The sequence below is a fragment of the Rana temporaria genome, chromosome 2 (genome assembly GCF_905171775.1).
Source record: "Rana temporaria chromosome 2, aRanTem1.1, whole genome shotgun sequence".
NCBI lineage: Eukaryota > Metazoa > Chordata > Amphibia > Anura > Ranidae > Rana > Rana temporaria.
Window position 1 is genome coordinate 458,249,096 of NC_053490.1, and position 21,115 is coordinate 458,270,210.

The window sequence follows — 21,115 nt, forward strand, 5'->3', positions numbered from 1 at the left end:
AGCTCCACCTTTAAGACCATGGTATACCCCTTTATAAGGTATAGCCGATTATGAGCTCAAGTGTCCTTTGCAGCAGCTGTCTGATTTGAAATCGGGGTAACTGTGGGTGACTACGCCAGCATAGCTGCAACGTTCATTCATAGAGAGTATGTGAATGAATATACAAGTCCTGTCTGATATGGCATATGGACTTGTAGTTCTCAATGGAACTGCAGTGTTTACCGCACTCTTCCTCCAAGCTCTCCAACTAAAAGTCCTTATCTCTGTATGGACATAGAATTGGAGGAAGAGTCTGCAGGAGCCTGGCATTGCACCCACAATCCACTGATGTTTTCCAGGCTTGTATGCACTTTTTTTTTTTTTCACTGCAAATATATGTACATTTATTTTTTACACTTGAGCTTTAAAATACAAGTTCCCTATTTGTCAAAAAAAAAAAAAACACGACATGTGTTGTCTCCTTGCAATATGATTATGCCCCTACAAGATGTATTGCAGACCTGCTCCCCAATGTTTGCTTTTCTACCATGGACCAGTCTCCCGTGTTGCATTACTACGGGTTCTATAGGGATGAATAAAGCTTTAGAAATCCTTTTTATTTAGCAATCTAAACATTTTTTTTTTCATTAGGAATCATTGGAAAGTTGTTGCTTAGACTGGAGCTCTTATTTGTCTTGTCTCTAAGCATAGTTGGATTTATAGCTATCATTATTACAGCAGGCACTTAATGTTTCCCTTTGTACTTCTGCTTTTCATAATAAATTTGTCATGACAGCAAATGATAAATCTGTATATAAAACTCCTATAAATTGGATATCTAAAATTTAATGGATCGTTTGGAAAACATTTATAGACGGTTAGGGGCTATTGATAATGAAGTAATCAATGTTCAAGCAATTACAATTAGGTTACCAATACACACTGAGAAACGCTACTCTAATTTTTTTTTTTTATTGTGCGGACTGTGTCTGCCCTCTAGTGGACAAAATGGTGAATGAATGGTTGTTGCTCTCCCATTAGGCCTCTTGCACACTGTACTGATGTATGAGCATCAGACATTCCTGGCAGAAAATACGTGAGGATGGGCTGTATATCACTTGCATGTGTTTACGAGTATACAAACAAGCATAGAAATTCTACTAGCTTTATGTTAAAGATGCAAGTGTAGCATTTGCACGTATTTGCTTGTATTCATGCAAAAATACTGACGGCAACTCGGATTTCTTTTTTTTTAACTGTTCGATGTTCAGGACATGTTTATGCTCCTGTGTGTACATGCACATAGAAAACAATGGGCTGCATTTAGATCAAAATAAGTAAATAAAAGCCTGTATGCCTGAACACTGAGCAGTTTCATACCCAAGAGACTTTACTGTAATGAATATTGATGATTCCTTGTAGGCAGTACTCAGAATTCTTTAACTGGAATGAGGATTGCAATATTAGGCCTTTTTTTATTTTTTCATTTGTTCAAGACAAAAAGCTTTCTTTGATGCCCCAAAAATTATGTCCGCTATTACCTATGCTACATCATTCAGCTCAGCTGCAGAGATACAGTCTTGATGTGTCCATTGCCAGACTTCAATACTTTTGCCTTAATAGTATCAATTTCCTTTTGTTAAAAGAATTCTCTGGACAAGAGGCAACTTTTGGTAGGGTTTAGGTTTGTCGGCTATCGGGTGTCTAACGGCTTATTTTTATAATTACAATTGATTAAATCAATTCGAGGATTGCATATATTCAGGCAAACGGAGGTCCTGTAATTCTCTCAAATCTCCACATTTTCTCAATATGGCGCTATGAGTTGCTGGCTTTAGCTATTATTATTATTCTGCACTCGTTCATGAGAGCCTATTTATCTACAACATTTTAGGTTCACTTAATTTGCTGCAATACAACTTGTGCACGTCTGATTTTTTTATTTTATTTATTATTTTCTTGCTGCTCTGTTTCAGTCTGGTCCAGGATGTATCTGAGAAAGCAATGGAGTACTATTCTCTCCACTGACACCAGTGATGGAGCACTATTCCTCCCAATAATAACAGTGACGGAACACTATTCTTCCCACTGACATTAACAGTAGGGTACTATTCCTGCCACTGACACCAATGATGGGGGCTCTATTACTGACACCACTGCTGGGGCACTATTCCTCCCACTGCCACCAATGCTGGTGCACTATTCCTCTCAATAATACCAGTGACGGAACACTATTCTTCCCACTGACATTAACAGTAGTGTACTATTCCTGCCACTGACACCAATGCTGGGGCACTATTCCTCCCGATAATACCAGTGACGGAACACTATTCTTCCCACTGACATTAACAGTAGTGTACTATTCCTGCCACTGACACCAATGCTGGGGCACTATTCCTCCCGATAATACCAGTGACGGAACACTATTCTTCCCACTGACATTAACAGTAGGGTACTATTCCTGCCACTGACACCAATGCTGGGGCACTATTCCTCCCGATAATACCAGTGACGGAACACTATTCTTCCCACGGACATTAACAGTAGGGTACTATTCCTGCCACTGACACCAATGATGGGGGCTCTATTACTGACACCACTGCTGGGGTACTATTCCTGCCACTGACACCAATGATGGGGGCTCTATTACTGACACCACTGTTGGGGCACTTTTCCTCCTGCTGACACCAATGCTGGAGCACCATTTCACCTGCTGACACCAATGTTCCACTTACACCGCATTGCATCTCCCCTTAAGCAGGGTAGTACATCATGCCACCTACCTACCAGACGGGCACAGTGTTGTTAACAAGCAGCACTAGGTGGAGTGAGTGTACAGAGAGTTTGCGATACAGACTCTGCAAAGACTGATGGCAACAGCTCTCGAGCTGTGGTCTGGCAGGGGGGAAAGCGGTCATTACAGGCACACAGAAACTCAAAAACTGTGCTATGGCGGTCAAGTACAGCCTGGCAGGAGGGAGTCTTCTGCCTGGCACTGGACCGCAGCTTGACATTTAAGAAACCCTGACTTGGAAAGTAGTCTTACTTTTAACAATGGGTTCTGCTTTTGTGAACACAGAAAATTCTACCTGGTTGTACAAAGCTGTGTTCACTTCAAAAGCCAGTCAGACAGTGGAAGAGCTTGTTCACAGCTGATGAGGTTGCACTTATGGGCACAGGCAGCACTGGTGGGTACTTATAGGCACTGAAAGGCTGCACTGACTGGGATCACTAATGGGCATTGATGGGGCTTTCCTGTAATCGGGGCACTGATGATCAGTAGCCTGATTACCTGCCCTGGTCTCCCGTGCGAGGAGATACCGCTGTTTGGCACGCCTCGCCAACACACACTATCGGTGTGATGCGAGGAGAGTTGATTAAGGGCACTTCTGCCTTTACATGTGACCAGCTGTGATTGGACACAGCCGATCACATGGTTAAAGAGCTGTGTCATCAGCTTTTTAGAGATCGGTGTCCTACGACATTCTCTTCCTGATTCACCTGTGGGTGTGGTTTCTTGCCATACACTGTGAGACAGCTCATTGGAGGAAAGGCGCACGCACACACCCCCTCTCCACATAGGTAGAAAAAGGAAGTAACAATGCAGAGCTGTGCTGTGAATAGACCACCTCTCTGCTAATCTATTTATAGCACCCACCCTGACATAAATTTGAGCCTGATTTTTTCACAGTTGTCAGAAGTTATGCTGATAACAGAAGAACAGAGCAAGAGAAAGCCAAGCTTTAAAGAGCTAAGAAAACACTGCAGATATGTGCCCAGCTCAAATTTCATAAATGAGGTTTACATCCACTTTAATGGGGATGTGTGCGTTTTTGATGCATTCCAGTGCGCTTTTGATGTTTTATCGTGTTCCAGTACAGTTCAGAGCAGAAAAAAATGCAGCATTTTCTACCTTAACTGAAACACACTGGAACGGACCTCACTGTTTTGAACTATGCCTTTTTGGAATCCTGTATAACCTATGACCACCTATCTAAAAAAAAAAAACACGCACTGATGTGATATGAACCGGCCCTTAGTCTTAAAGGATAGGTTCACCTCTTCTAACATGTTACAACCGTATCTAAGGTGTAATATTTAACCACCCCCCCGGCCCCATTATTACAGTGGGCCTGGGATTTTTTCTGCGTACCCGCTGTCACAATTTAAAAACTGCCTCAACCATGAGGGCGCCACCTACCCAGCCTCATCATTCATTCACAAACAGGAGAACTACAACTACCATCAGCCATTGCAGCTGAAGGCTTCTAGTTCTCAATGAACTACCAGAGCACTGATGAGTGCTGTAAGGGCTCATGTACATAGGTCAGTTGAAAACCTCTTCTGAACGCTGGAAACTTGACAGCTGGAAGTCGCTTTTACAGTAAACTATTGTCCTGAATGTGATTTTTCTTTCAAATAAAATCCCTGCAACCTCAACTGCCTCTAAAAGACTGAATGTACATGTACACATAAGATAACCTAGAGGAGAGTTCAGGGGCTGCTAAAAACAAAAAACAAAAAAAAAAAAACGCTTAACTGGTCCTAAATATATTTTTATCAGCTGTAGTGTACAAGAGGCCTAGGTTACCGTGTTTCCCCAAAAATAAGACCACCTGTTATTTATTTTTTTCCAGGTCTGCAATATAAGCCCTACCCCGAAAATACACCCTTGTTTAACCCTTTCATTACTAAGCCTATTTCTGACATTTGGTGTTTACAAGTTAAAATTCTTATTTTTTGCTAGAAAATTACTTGGAACCCCCAAACATATATATATTTTTTAGCAGGGAATCTAGAGAATAAAATGGCAATTTTGGCAATATTTTATGTCACGCGGTATGTGTGCAGCTGTGTTTTAAACTCAACTTTTTGGGAAAGACACTTTCATGAATTAAAAAAAAATTAAACAGTAAAGTTAGCCAAATTTTTTTGTATAATGTGCAAGATGATGTTGCGCCGAGTAAATAGATACCAAACATGTCACGCTTTATAATTGCACGCACTTGTGGAATAGTGACAAACTACGGTACCTAAAAATCTCCATGGGGGGCTGCTATAAAAACATTTTTTTTACGGTTAGCAGGTTAGAGTTGCAGTGCTAGTCTAGAATTATTGGTCTCGCTCTGACGATCGGGGGGATACCTCACATGTGTGATTTGAACACAGTTTTACATATGCAGGCGCGACGTCCGTATGTGTTTTCTTTACTTAAAGCGGGAGTTTACCCGAAAAACTATTTTTAACATTAGATTGAGGCTCATTTTGGGCAGCAGAATCAGGTGTTTTTTTTTTTTTAAATCGAAGCAGTACTTACCGTTTTAGAGAGAGATCTTCTCCGCCGCTTCCGGGTATGGTCTACGGGACTGGGCGTTCCTTTTTGATTGACAGGCTTCCGACGGTCGCATACATCGCGTCACGAGTAGCCGAAAGAAGCCGAACGTCGGTGCGGCTCTATACGGCGCCTGCGCACCGACATTCGGCTACTTTCGGAAAATCGTGACGCGCTGTATGCGACCGTCGGAAGCCTGTCAATCAAATAGGAACGCCCAGTCCCACAGCCCATACCCGGAAGCGGCGGAGAAGATTTATCTCTAAAACGGTAAGTACTGCTTCGATTAAAAAAAAAAACACCCGATTCTGCTTCCCAAAATGAGCCTCAATCTAATGTTAAAAATTTAGTTTTTGGGTGAACCTCCACTTTAAATAAAATAAAATAATTTTTTTTTTTTTTTTTTTATAATATTGTGTTTAAAAAATAAATAAAAAATTGATCCCTTTTATTGCTGTCACAAGGAATGTAAACATCATTTTTTTGGGGGAAACGTAGTAGTTCCTTGACTCTTCTTGTTGTTCAGTAACTGCCTGCCCATACGATGTACGGCTACACAGACAGCCTGCAGGAGCCTAAGGTTGCACCTCTGATCTGCTGATTAATTAGTAAATAAACAAAAAAAGACAGTGCTATTCATGTAGAGGAGAGGATTAGAGGAAAGTTTATTCAGTGGGTGAAGATCTGCTTTAGCAGACCAAACACAAGAAATGTGTTGTTGGTTTACATTCACTTTAAGATTGAACTTCTCCTTCCCAGAAGTAGTACTGAACACAATCAAGAGATGACTGCTATTCTTTGAGCCTCCTAGCCAGTTCATTTGCTTTTTGATGGTTTTCTTGAATGAGTAAATTATCTTTGTGGAATGAAACCAGAAGCAGGTTCCAAAGATATGCAGATTATACACTTGGAAGAATATACACAGGATAATAGTCCCTTTTTTAATATGCTTAGCCAAATAACGAACTTAAGCGGCACCTGCCTAATCCCGGGTCACAGTAATTGTTTGCTTGATTTCTAGCAAATTGGATCATAGTTGGAGGAAAGGCAGCATCCCGTAATGGTAAACTTTAATTGTTGCAAAATGAGATTTCTTTAAACCTTTTATAGCTGTTCCAGTTTCAGTGCGCTTATGCTTTGTTTGTTGTCACGTTCCCAGCGGCGGTGTGCTTTTTCCAGATCTCTTACTATTTTAATGCCATTATTTAATTTACATATGCCAGCAATTTAATTCCAGAAACTTTGCTTACAACACAGTATACATACCAGGGCTGAACACGCCACACTTCTTATCTTAAAACACAGCTGCTCTACTGGGTGGGTGCTCCATGCAGGCGACCATTAAACAGCGCGAGGACTGCGGCGTAATGTAGGGTGACACTGCTGTCCATATCATGCCACTTTAGAGCAGTGAAGAGCATAAATGCTTTAGGTTAAACAGACTGAGTGCAAAATATTCCACTTTAGATTTCATGGGCACCCAAGAGTCTGAATAGGTAAGGAGCATATGAGAGCCCTGACAATAGAAAAATAACGAAAGTGCTATATTTCACTAATGGGCACAACAAAATATCCGTACATACACATCCTTGTGTACAAAGTTCCGCATTTCTGTAAAAAATCAATGTGTTTTGGTTGCGTGTGCAGGAACAGGTGTGATTCCTGCACAAGTATGCTATGCATACTGGCTCATTATGCCTTTTGTCTTGCAGGTTTTTTTTTTCTTAACCACTTGACCAGGCCACTTGCAATTCGGCACTGCGTCGTTTTAACTGACCTGCGCACGACTTGCGCGGTCGTGCGACATGGCTCTTAAACAAAATTTACGTCATTTTCTTCCCACAAATAGAGCTTTCTTTTGGTGGTATTTGATCACCTCTGCGGTTTTTATATTTTGCGCTATAAACAAAGATATAGCGACCGTTTAAAAAATATTCTCTTTTTTTTTTTTTTTTTTTTTACTTTTTGCTATAATAAATATCCCCCCCCCAAAAATATATATATATATATATATATATATATATATATATATATATATATATATATATATATATATATATATATATATATATATATAATAAATATATATATACATTTTTTTCCCTCAGTTTAGGCCAATATGTATTCTTCTATATATTTTTCGTAAAAAATCGCAATAAGCGTTTATTGGTTGGTTTGCGCAAAGATTATAGCGTCTACAAAATGGGGAGTAATTTTATGGCATTTTTATAAAAACAATTTTTACTAGTAATGGCAGCGATCTGCAAATTTTATCGGTACTGTGAAATTTTGGCGGACACTTTAACACATTTTTGGGACCATTGGCATTTTTATAGCGATCAGTGCTATAAAAATGCATTGATTACTGTAAAAATGACACTGGCAGGGAAGGGGTTAACAGTAGGGGGTGATCAAGGGGTTAATTATGTTCCCTAAAGTGTGTTCTAACTGAAGGGGGGGTGGGACTGACTAGGGGAAATGACAGATCGCTGTTCATACATTGTATGAACATACGATCAGTAATTTTTCCCCCTAAAAGAACTGGGAGCTGTGTGTTTACACACACAGCTCCCGGTTCTCGCTCTGTCACGAGCGATCGCGCGGTGGTGATTGCTACCGCCGGGCACTCGCGTCAGCACCAGGGGCGAGCGCACCCCTAGTGGCCGCAGAGCAACATCGTGTTGTATTATGTGATTTTGCGCAGCCGAGCCAACCTGCCGCAGTAAAACTGCGGTGGGCGGTCGGCAAGTGGTTAAAGAGAGGGTTTACTTCCTCTTGAAAGCTCTCTGAACGTCAGTCAAAGCTCCTGTCACTAAATAAAATGGTTAGCTTGCAGTCCGGTTTACACCTACTATACTTGGTGCGTCGATGGGGCTTCGGTGGACATTAAAGTGAGCTTTGCCATAGACTTCTATGGAGGCTTTGAAGATGCTTTGAAGCAGCACTGAAGCTACATGGGGTATAGTTTTTGAAGCAAAGCCAAAGCAGGTGTAAACAAGACTGTAAGCTAATGATTTTATTTGGTGACAGGAGCTTTGACTAGACTTTAAAAAGCTTTACAAAGCCTGTCTGAAGCCTTGTTGAAGCCGAAGCAAGTGTAAATGAGCCCTTGAAGAGAAATTTTGGCTTTACAAACACAAATTCTCTTATGTGACTGCCCATTTTACAGGCTTGATCTATAGTTATGCCATTCTGTACCGATCTTTGGAAGGACCTCTATCAACCTTCAATGATAGTTGCTATTGTTTATGTGGAAGGTGTGGTTTCTCTCCATGGAAATGCTGCTAATAATTGCTGTGACTTTATCTTTTCGGTGATTTCCTAATGCTTTGATATGATTATTTATTTCAGGCTGCACTCTTACATTGCTGGAAGATGATGAAATAGCATGTCGGTGTAATTGTCCTATTTAGATCCAATTACTTACTTGATATAGATCCCGCACCCTAACTTCCTGTTTATGGCGTTTACTTTGGGTTTTGTTTTCTCATTATCCTCTGACTGTAAATTGCAGCCTGATCGTTTCCGTCACACCACAAAGGGGATTTATCACTATGTCTGGCAGAGGAAATGTAGAATCTGGCTGCATATCATTTCTTTTCTTGCTTCTCAGTACCTGGCTATTGATGGAGCGGAGTACATGAGTGAGTCACAGAGATCTCAAACACACAAAAGGTGCTTATTGGCCGGAGAGGTGTGGGTCTGACATGGTAAGACGTATTGTGCACACCTTGTTGGTCTTCCTTTTCAGTAGTGGTATGGTTATACCGGGGCTTGACAAATTTGCTTGAAATCTAGGAGCAAGTTAAAAAAGTTAGGAGCCAGGAACGCGCCCCATCCCGCCGAGCTCACGTGCAGAACGAAAGCATACGTGAGTAGTGTCCGCATATGAAAGTGGTGTTCTAACCACACGTGAAGTATCACCACGTTTGGTAGAGCGAGAGCAATAATTCTAGACTTCCTCTGTAACTCATAACATGCAGCCTGTAGAATTTTTTAAATGTCGCCTATGGAGATTGTGACATGTTGGGTATCAATTTACTCGGCGTAACGTTATCTTTCACACTATAAAATACATTTGGCTAACTTTACTGTTTTTTATTTTTTAATTAAAGAAAGTGTATTTTTTCCCCAAAAAAGTGCGCTTGTAAGACCGCTGCACAAATACGGTGTGACAAAGTATTGCAAAGACCACCATTTTACTCTCTAGGGTGTTGGAAGCCCCAAACATTATATATTTTTTATTCTAACTTCTAAGTAAAGGGAAGGAGATGGAAACAGGCATGGAAGCTCCATTATGATTGCTGGTTGTCTTGTCAAACCAACAGCCACCACAAGAGGGTGCCAGATTCCAGAAGGAACCATAGGACTGTAGAAGGCCGCAAAGCCACGGCCTCAAATACTGGCCAGCGTGGCCTGACGTGATCACGAGGGGGGGTGGGGGCGGTGCACGGAGATGGGGTACCCCAGTTGTGCCGCCCCATGGCGCCAGATTGCTTATTGTCTTCGCAATTGCGACCTGGTGCCTGGGGTTTGTCGAGCCCTGGGTTATACTGTCTTTGGTGGTCCCTTTTCCATAAAAGCCTTGGATTCCATACACTGCACTGATGATGGCCAAATAACCTGAAACCGCTGTATGCAGTTTGAAATAGATTTATCTATGACATTAGAGCAGTGTTTCTCAACCATTCTTCGGTCAAGGCACACTTTTTTAAAAATTCTGCAAAATCATGAGGCACCCCATTCTTCATTGTCAAAAAATAAACTAAAGCCTCGTACACACGATCGGATTTTCCGACAGGAATTTTGTGATGACAGGCTGTTGGCGGAAAATCAGACCGTTTGCGCCATCGGACAATTGTTGTCGGATTTTCCACGGACAAATGTTGAATGGCCGGCTTTAAAATTTTCTGTGGACAACGGTCTGTTGTCGAATTTTCCGAACGTGTTCACAAAAGTCCAAAGTACAAACACGCATGCTCGGAATCAATGCTCACCAAACACGACATTAGCAGAAGGTGCCCAAAGGGTGGTGCTAAAGAGCTGAAAAATCACGTAGTAAGTAACTACGGTTGTGTTTTGTTGGCTGACAATTGTGTGCAAGACAAGTTCATGGCCAACGCCCTTCGGACAGAAGTCTGAGGCTTTGTCCGCAGAAAAGCCAATCGTGTGTACAAGGCTTTAGTTTTACATAATATAGCAACATCCACACATGTCGAACACTCAACATTAGATGGGGATTTAGGTGTCTATCAAGCAGCAGTGAATTACCGCTGCTGAGTTCTCCGGCATAGTCAGAGGAGATCGCTCTCCTGAGTGCATGTTTATAAATCGGTATAGATCGCTTCTCCTTTTGAGGAGTGAAGTGATCTACAAACACTTCGAACTGTGAAGAACGTCTCCTGGTTATGTAATCTAGTGAGACAATTGGTGAAACACAGAGGCGTCTGTTTGTTAACTGCTTAAGGACCGCCGCACGACTATTACATACGTGTTCAGAATGGCACGGCTGGGCTCATGGGCGTAGAGGTACGTCCCCTTTAAAATGCCCAGCCGTGTGTTGCGAGCGCGCTCGCGACCCGGTCCTGTCCTGCAGGCCCCGCGGACCCGATCGCCGCCGGTGTCTCGCGGTCGGGTCACAGGAGCTGAAGAACGGCGAGAGGTGAGTGTAAACACACCTTCCCCGTTCTTCTCTGTGGCAATGTCACTGATCGTCTGTTCCCTGTTATAGGGAAGGACTATCAGTGATGTCACACGTCCAGCCACGCCCCCTACAGTAAGAATCTCTCCCTTAGGGCACCCCTTATTGGTTAACCCCTTCACTGCCATTGTAATTTTCACAATAATCCGTGCATTTTTATAGCACTTTTCGCTATGAAAATTACAATGGTCCCAAAAATGTGTCAAAAGTGTCCGATGTGCCCGCCATAATGTCGCAGTCACGAAAAAAAACGCTGACCACCACCATTGGTAGTAAAAATTTTTTTATTAAAAATGCCAATAAAACTATCCCCTATTTTGTAAACGCTATACATTTTGCACAAACCAATCTATAAACGCTTGTTGCGATCTATATATTTTTTTTTTTTTTTTTTCCAAAAATATGTAGAAGAATACATATCGGCTTAAACTGAGGGGGAAAAAAAAAAACGTTTTAGATTTTTTTGGGGGATATTTATTATAGCAAAAATTAAAAAATATTTTTTTAAATTGTCGCTCTATTTTTGTTTATAGTGCAAAAAATAAAAACCGCAGAGGTGATCAAATACCACCAAAAGAAAGCTCTATTTGTGGGGGAAAAAAACGCCAATTTTGTTTGGGAGCCACGTCGCACGACCGCGCAATTGTCAGTTAAAGCGATGCAGTGCCGAATTGCAAAAAGGGGCCAGGTCTTTACCTGTATTATTGGTCCAGGTCTTAAGTGGTTAAGCAGTGGTGAATTGCCACCGCTGAGTACCTGGGCATTCTCAGAGGAGACTGCTCACCTCAGTACCTCACACTACTCCTCATAATATTAAAATAATAAAATCAAAGTCTCTCAACTATATCTAGATTTTATTTTTTATATATATATATATATATTAGGTTTTGGGGGGCTTGTAAAAGGCAGGGGGCTTTTTTTTACTGTCTTTGGGGGTCTCATTGAGAAAGCAGGAAGTCAATGTTCCTCCTCAGTTGTCTGGGGATACTCTCTTCTCTCCCCGATTGCTCACCTCTGGGCAGGAGAATTGGAGGGAGAATTCTGACAGAGATCGCACCTTCATAAACGTAAGTTTTACATAATGTAGTAACATCCACACATGTAGGACACCCAACATTAGAGGTGATTTACTCTTTCAAAGCATACACACCTTTGCACACTGGTGCTGACTAGTATTCCAATGTTTCTCTTTTCCCATAGTTGCACTCCCTCACTCAGATAATGTGACCCCAGTGCTGAGGGATAGGCTCTGAGGGGGAGGGGTGGCAAACAAGGATGCTGTGCAGGCATCTGACGTCTTCCTTATCAACCGATGACGAGGTTGGTTGTTAGGATGCTGGCAGCTGGAAGGCTGAAATAGTGCATAATGAAAACCTATGGCTTTGTGTAACTAAAAGGCAGGTTTGATCCACCTGCTGACAGTTTTTGGGCATTTTGCCAAGGCACCCTGGCCAGAGGGGTCAAAGGTAATGAATTGCATGGCCCTGTCTGTGCTCCTAAATAAGAAATTATTCTGTTAATTTTGGGATATATGATGGAATGAGACCTTGCTGTGCAACGCATTGAGGTCCAATGAATGTGTAAAATGCCATTTGCCCATGTCCTCTGAAACAGATTGCTGGGTTAGCAGAACACTTTGCTGGTTCTGACATTGGAATAGCTTGCTTATCTTTTATATGTCTGCCGATCTCCTTGAGGTTTTCCGATTTATTTCTCCAATCTGAATGGTGGTAACTAGGGCCGCCATCAGGGGGGTACAGGCATTACACCTGTAAGGGGCCTGATGGTCCCCAGTGGCCCGGACATCCCTCCATTTTTTTTTTTTTTTGTCTGAATATACCAACTTGCGGCAGAAGAGAAGACTTGACTTTGTTTTGTTCGTCGGCACCAACCCCACCCCACCCCTGTCCCGCATATCATCTCTGGCAACAGAGAAGAGATGACACTTTCGTTACCACAACCCTCCCCCCCAGCTTATCTTGCGGCCCCTCCCCTGGCTCTCTGCTTCAGGGGGGCCTTGCCTAAAGCCGTGTAAGGGGCCCTGGTGGTAACTATTCAAAGCACTATTAAAGAGGACCTTTAGTGCCTTTTTAGCTTTGGCCCCATCCCATAGCACCGCCAACTTTGTTACTTGGGCACATGTACAGATGTGTCTGCCGTGTCCAGCCTCCGTGTTCTGGCAGAGCACTGCTGCACACTTGCACATACCTACTCTTGCACATGTGCAGACGTGCCTCAGGCCCAGCATGTGCAGAATTTGTAGGGTGAATGTATTTTTCACCCAGGTGGAAAAGATGGAAGTGCTGCACATAAAATCTATGGAGATTAAAAACAAAATGTGAGAGAGGGAAGTGGTGTCGGGAAAGTTTATTTAAGGTTAAGGTCCTTTTTTTAAGGAGCAGCACAGACAAGCCCAGTAGATATGATTTATAAAGCATTGGTTATATTTTCTAAAGCTACAGGCCCAGGAAATAAAATGCACTTTTGTAATTTTATTGTTTTGTTGTAAGAAAGGGAAAATGTTCAGTGAATTGTATAGTTGGCTTTTGTTTACGGCACAATGGAGGAGAGCATTTCTTTTTAAAAGCCACTTTGCACTTTGTTCTTGAAGTACCAAACCTCAGCAGCAGCGCACCGTTCCTCCCTGGTGGATTTCATTTTGTACTTTGATATTTATTTGTCATACGTGGACTAGGTCCATTGGTAATGAAAATCACTGACTTTCTAATTCATGAAAGCTATTAATCCTTTGAGTTTTTTTGTCTGTTGGCTTTTTTTTATTTGAACTCGCTCATTTATGCGTGTTGTCAGGAAGGACGCCTCTCCTGCCGCAGTATTATCACCATTCCATTAACGGTATAATTGGCAGTTTATGAGAAAATGTTGTCATATTGGAAAATACTAATCATGTGTTTTTATCCATTTTACAGGAAGCAGACAGTGGGGAGGAAGAATGCCGATCACAACCCAGAAGGTAAGAGGCTCTTGTTTAGTTTACAGCTATTCAGGTTTCATCTATATATATATATATATATATATATATATATATATATATATATATATATATATATATATATATATATATATATATATATATATATATATATATATATATATATATATATATATATATATATATATATATATATATATGTGTGTATGTTATTATTATTTTTTTTTTTATTATTATTAGTAAAAGTGTTAAAACTCAACTCCAAAAATCGTGAAGTTGAGCTACAACTATAAGGTATGCATATATAAAAAAATTGGCATAACCAATCATCCATAAACTCTGCAGGTAAAATGTCTTCTTTTTGAATACGACAAAAGCAAATATTTTCAGGCAATGTTCTCAGCAGATCAATTATCTGAATGTAGAAGATATTGCATTATGGCAGCTAGATGGCGGTAAAGAGCATACTTATTTCTTATAATAGCTCCATCTATTGGCCATAATATTGTATTTTTTCCATTCATACCATCTTTGAACGATATTAGTTTTTTTTTTTTTTTAACCTAAAATAATAAGAAAATATGTTATACTTGCCTGTTCTGTGCAAGTGTATTGCAATGAATGGACCTGAATCTCCTACTCTAGGGTCCCCCACTGATCTTGAATTCTCCTTCTGTGTCCCCCATCCTAACCAGCCGCTCCTGAGCTGGGCTGTGTGCATCCACAGACTCACACAACCGGGTTCAGCTCTTCTTCTTCGCTGTATTTTACTGACAGCAGCAGGAGCCAATGGTATTGCATTACGGTAAACAAAAATCCTTCACTTTAGAACCACTTTAATGAGCAGAGAATATAACCTTAGATTGTCCATTAACCACTTGCTTACTGGGCACATATACCCCCTCCTGCCCAGGTGAAATTTCAGCTTTCGGCACTGCGTCGCTTTAACTAACAATTGCGCGGTCGTGCAACGTGGCTCCCAAACAAATTTGACGTCCTTTTTTCCCCACAAGTAGAGCTTTGTTTTGGTGGTATTTGATCGCCTGTGCGGTTTTTATTTTTTGCGCTATAAACAAAAAAGTGCGACAATTTTGAAAAAAATACAATATTTTTTACTTCTTGCTATAATAAATATCCCAATTTAAAAAAACAAAAACAAATTGTTTTTCTTCAATTTAGGCCAATGCGTATTCTTCTACATATTTTTGGTAAAAAAAAAAATCGCAATAAGCGACTGGTTTGCGCAAAAGTTATAGCGCTTACAAAATAGGGGACAGAATTATTATTTTTTATTATTATTTTTTTTACTAGAAATGGCGGCGATCTGCGATTTTTATTGGGACTGCGACGTTATGGCGGACACATCGGACACATTTTTGGCGCCATTCACATTTATACTGCGATCAGTGCTATAAATATGCACTAATTACTGTATAAATGTGACTGGCATTGAAGGGGTTAACGCTAGGGGGCGAGGAAGGGGTTAATGTGTAGCCTTGAAGTGTTCTAACTGTAGGTGGGCGAAGGGGGGTGACTGGGGGAGGTGACCGATCTGTGTCTCTATGTACAAGAGACACAGATCGGTCTCCTCTCCAGAGACAGCACCGCTGTCTCTGTGTAAAACGGCAATGAGAGATGATCTCCTATGTTTACATATGAGATCATCTCTCATTGGCCGCACAGATCGCATCGCAAACGGCCACTCTGATTGGCCGTTCGCGGCGATCTGTAATTGGCTGTGTCCAAGGGACACGGCCAACACAGATTTTCCCCGCTGCGCGCTCTGGAGCGCGCGCGGGGACCGCCCAAAGGGGCGGATGTCAATTGACGTCCACTTGGATTTTGGGATCCGCGCTGTAGCCGTCAATTGACTATAGCGCGGGTCCCAAGTAGTTAAAACTACGAGTAAGTTCTTTGCATCAATCAGCTATGCTTTTTTTTTTTTTTTTTAAATACACCCCTAAGAATTGGGCTGATTAACGCTATACCATTACAAAAAAATAGCATTTTGCACTTATCCTGAAAGGGGTTGTAAATCCTTGAGGTTATTTACCTTACTGTATTTTATGCATTAAGGTGCAAAACCTTCTGTAGTGCCGCAGCCCCCCAGAAACCCGCTTTTATTTACCTGAACCCGATCATTCCAGCTCTAGCTGCTGTCTCGGATCCTCTTTGGATAGATTGATAACTGCAGAACCCATTGGCTCCTGCTACTGTCAATCAAAGCCACTGACATGGAAGGCACGGTGCAGGGCTAAGTTCTGCTGTCTGTGTCAATGGACGCAGAAGGACACGGGTGCGCGCCTGTACGAGTGCCCCCATGGAATGCGGCTCTCCGTGTGGGCACTTGAGAAGAGGAGCCAGGAGCGATGCAGAGGGACCCCAGAAGAGGAGGATCAGGGCCACTCTGTGCAAATCCCTGGCACAGGAGAGATAAGTATGACATGTTTGTTATTTAAAAACAAAACAAAAAAATTAGCTTTTAGAACCCCTTGACTGCACGTTTTACCCTGTGCATTACCCTTGTGGGGCAGGAAAGTGCATATCGGGACCCATCAATGGAGTGAAGGATGTAATCTGATGAAAACCTGTATACGTGCGTTTACGTTTGCTTTAAACTCATGGTGAAGAAATCCCCCCCCCCCCCTCCCAATCGGTACCCCCTCTGCAGAAGCAGCGGTCAGGGGTTTTCACATGACAAGGCTGAGTTTTTTTTCATGGCAGAAATTATACCACCTGTCACTTTCATCAAGTGTAGTGCCAGCCAAACGCAACCCATTCAATTAAATTGAGCTGATCAGCAAGTTCCCTGCACCTGCAGATCGCTCTTCAGAGACCAAGGTTTAGGTTAAAGTGTTACTAAACCCAAGACCGTGCATTCACTATATCTGGTCTCCTGCAATACACAGTACACATAACATGGAAATGCAATTGTATTCGTAAATATAAACTGCTAAATACCTTTTCTCATCAGCAGTTAGAGCAGTCTTGTGACTTCTATCAGTGTCTAGCCAAGAACAGGTTAAAGCTTCTAGGAGGAGTTTTCTGACTGTCCTAGGAGGCTGCGATTCTCCTGACCTTCTATCTGGACAGTGCTGATTGCCCCTGTGCTGATCACATGCACTCTTCCAAGAAAAAAAACAAAAACCTCTTTAGCAGTACACACCAAACTGAGCATGTGCAGCCTGACTCCATAGACTTTGTTATCAGGAATTGGCTGGGGACAGTGGAAGGGGTGGAGCGAAGGATTAACCCCTTAGACTGATTTTACTGTTGTGGGTTTAGTAACACTTTAATAAGCCCTACAAAAGAAAAAGTCAGCAATGGCAGCTTCTGTATTCGTGTTGTCCTGGGCCCTCTTTGAAGAAGTAAAAATTCAAACTAGAGAGTTGCAGATCTGCAGAACCATGTATTGGGACAGTGCTAATGTTTGTCTTGTATACTGTACGCTCCCCCTTTTTTCTTTTTTTTTTTTTGCCCAGTTCCTGGGTTATCATCTTGAGACAGTTTATATACATGAGTCCCAGTGTATCTTTTTATATTTAGTTTTACACATTGTTTCTTGCCTCATCAGCTATATGTGTAAGAGGAAATTGCAACACCTATATTTTACAGGCACCTGTGTGAAATGTCAGTGCAAATTATTTAAGTGTAATCATATGCCACTTTTATTATTGGATGGTGACAAGACACTTCCCGTAACTTTAGTATTACATTTAGACCCCTTTCACACTGAGGAGTTTTCAGGCGGTACAGCGCTAATTTGCTCCAGCAGGGGAAAAAAAATCATTTCTGATATTCCCTGGATCAACTTTACCTATAAATGTTAGTATCCAGTTATATTATTTAGGCCCCTTCCACACCAGGGGACCGATCGGGTCTACCTGTCACTTCTTCGTGCTCGGACCACCCATTGTTCTCTATGGGGCTGTGAGCGGACACTCGCCTGGCATTAGATCCAATAAAATCCACGAAAAATAGACGTATGGCGATGTGTTTGACATTTGTCCAGCGAATCGGATGGAAATGTATATGCAGTCCATTTACAATGACTGCCCCATAGAGGAGAGCAGGCTGTATCTGGGTTCCTCTCTGCATAGTGGAGCGGACATGGACCTTTCATCAGGGCTGTGGAGTCGGAGTCGAGGAGTCGGGGGAAATTTTGGGTACCTGGAGTCGGCAAACAATGCACCGACTCCGACTCCTACTAAATTTAGATTGGAATTTAAAAAAAAAAGCAAGTTTAAATGTCCCAATTCACAAAAAGTTATAATTAATGACTTCTCTACTGTAAGAATAAAGACCAATGCATGCAGTGCCTCACGTAACCGCAAAACGAACACGTTAAGTGACCGTGAAGAAGCATGCTTTTCATGTGCTTCACTATATGGCAGGCAACGCACAATTAGGAGCGGCAATACTTATACTTTCCATAGTGTTGTGTTCTGCTTTTACAGGGAACGCATGTTAGAGAACCAGTAAGTGTCCAAATAAAAAAATTCCAACAGGAGTTTTATAAAGCACTAAAAGAAGTTGAAAAGTATGATCGCTCATCAAAACTTACTGTTGAAGAAGCCATCCTTGTTTATCCAGAGATCCTTAGTGATGTGGCCAGAATAGTTACTGCAATGCCACCCACCCAAGTCGGTGTCGAAAGATTATTTTCAGCCCTAAAAATAATAAAGTCTGACTTAAGAGCCTCTATGAAAGAGGATCTGGCAGAGCCAATTCTCTTCCTTAGAACTCTACATTGAATTGATTTGCATTTGCTAAGCCTAGAACTACATTTCAAGATTAATATAAACCATTTCTAGGTTTTGCAGATTTTGTTTTTGGTTCATTATAGATAAGCTTTGTTTTTGTTCTAAAACAACCAAATAATGTGGTTTGTATTTTTGAACTGGTAAAGATCCTGTTCCTGATGTTTATGCCTGCTGCTACTATCCAGCCACTTGATTGTTTTCATTGTGTTTGTCTTTTGCTTAAACTGTGCAATACAGTAGACTGTTGGCTTCCCAGCCAGTAGTCCTGTGGTAGGTTGCGTTTCTTTCCCTCAAGGAATGTATAAAATACATTCGCATATTAATACAGAGGAGTTGGAGTCGGAAGTACATAAAACTGAGGAGTCGGAACATTTATCTACCGACTCCACAGCCCTGCCTTTCATCCGCCTGCTTAGTGGGGAGATCCCCCGCTAAGCAAGGTGGATTCTACTTGGACAGATCCGCTCCATCTGAAAGGGGCCTTAAATTTATTTGAACAATTTGTTGATGTGGCAAATTCATCAGTATTTTTTAATTAAATTATGCAAGTAAAACCGGAACACCTCTTGAATACCTGGGGGAGAACATACAAACTCCCGAATCCGATTTGACCTAGGGACTCTCAATAAAAAGGCTGGGGGGGCCGTTTTCAGCATCGTTCATGTAGGAATGCTGTGTGCCAGCTGTATACAGCCTTCAGTGCAGACAATGGGGGTCCCAGCTTGATTTACTCTGTCCGTCATTGCCGGTACATCCTCTGCGAAATCCCAATGCCTCAGCTGTTACACGATCAAAATGAACTTCCACTTCAAGACTATGTTCTTATGCAATCAAAATAGTTTTATGTTTATGTTGTCTAGTTAATATTTCCCTTTTTCTGTCTGAGTTATTTGAAGAAGCGGCTCTGAGGTGTGATTGTGTTATCGGTACAGACTGTGCCAGACCACAAAACATCTTACACAACAACACCATTTCCTGAAGTGCTGCAAAATCCCACAACCATTTTTCTTTCATTTTTCTTTGTTTCCTTTTTTTTTTAATGCCAGGTGTTAAAGTGCAATTAATGTTATGTTTTACATCAAAAGTAGACAAGGCGAGTGCACCTTGCACCATTTTTGCCAAATTTTACAGCGCCAATGTAATACAAGGACAATTGTGCATTTAACCTTTTGGGTTAAACACTTTTTTTTTTTTAACAGAAAAGTTTTATTAATAAAATAAAGAAACAAAACAAAAGATAAATCAGCAAACTGTGGTACAGCATGGTTTGACATTGTACGGATTGGCACATGCATACATTCAGCATAACAGGTACAGGGCAACACACCAGAGATAGATCTGAATGGGTCTAAGTTGAATCACTGGGTAGAGTGAGGGTCAGCCAGTCAGGCTGCAGGACGGTGAGTCATGTCCCAATCCCCCTGAGGAGGGGGGGGGGCAGTGCGCCTCCTCCATACGATGAAAGGAGAAGCACTATGAATTCCCGGAGCAAACAGGAGCATTCTCAAACAGGCAGTGCCCTAGCTGCCACCCATGTCCCCCACACTTTGTCAAATTTTTGGGGGCACTTGCGGCCCATGTAGGTCAGTTTGTATAGAGGCAGAACGGAGTCCACCAGTGCAAGCCATTGAGCCACCGTTGGGGGGCTCGCCAGCTTCCACTGTCGTAGCAGTGTTTTCCTAGCGTAGAAGCAGAGAAAGAATATTAGCAAGCCGGCGTGAGTAGACTGTGTCACGCCCTCTGTGATACCAAGAAGGAGAATCTTGGAGTCCAGTGGCACTCGGAGGCCAGTAGCAGCATTAATTTTTTCCACCACCCCCTCCCAGTATCCCTGCACGACCGGGCAGTCCCACACAACGTGGTAGAACGTTCCTGTCTCTCTCTGACATTTGGGGCATCGGTCTGACTGGGTACTGAATATCTTGGCAAGGCGCTGGGGGGTGTAATAGGCCCTGTGTAGGAATTTCAATTGGATGAATCTGTCTCTGGCAGATATGGTTGTTGGTATATATTGGACCAGCGCAGACTCCCAATCCTCTTCCGAGAGGTCGGGAATGTCCGCCTTCCAGACTCTGTGAAGGGGGGAATCCCCCTTTGAGTCGTCGCATGTAAGTCGGAGGTAGATGGAGGACACTATTCTATCAATTCCACGGGATATAAGGAACCTCTCTATCCCATGTGGCTCAACCGTAGTTGTCCTCGAGAACTGTGCCTGCGCCGCATGTTTCAATTGCAAATACCTGAACAGCATCCATGAGGGGAGCTCAAACGCTGCGCGTAGCTCCGGGAAGGAGAGCAGCACCCCGGCCGGCATAATATGTTGTAGTTTCACTATTCCATATCTGGCCCAGACACTAGGGTCCGGGATGGACCTGAAATGTGAGAGT

General features: G+C 42.1%; 1 protein-coding gene across 1 annotated transcript in view; it reads left to right on the forward strand.

Moving 5' to 3' along the window:
• The window catches only part of SSH2 (slingshot protein phosphatase 2), a 356,650-nt gene that overhangs the window by 128,822 nt on the left and 206,713 nt on the right, over nucleotides 1-21,115 (forward strand). The window contains 1 exon segment of the mRNA XM_040339439.1: nucleotides 13,943-13,986. Within this exon segment, the coding sequence (XP_040195373.1) occupies nucleotides 13,943-13,986 (44 nt within the window).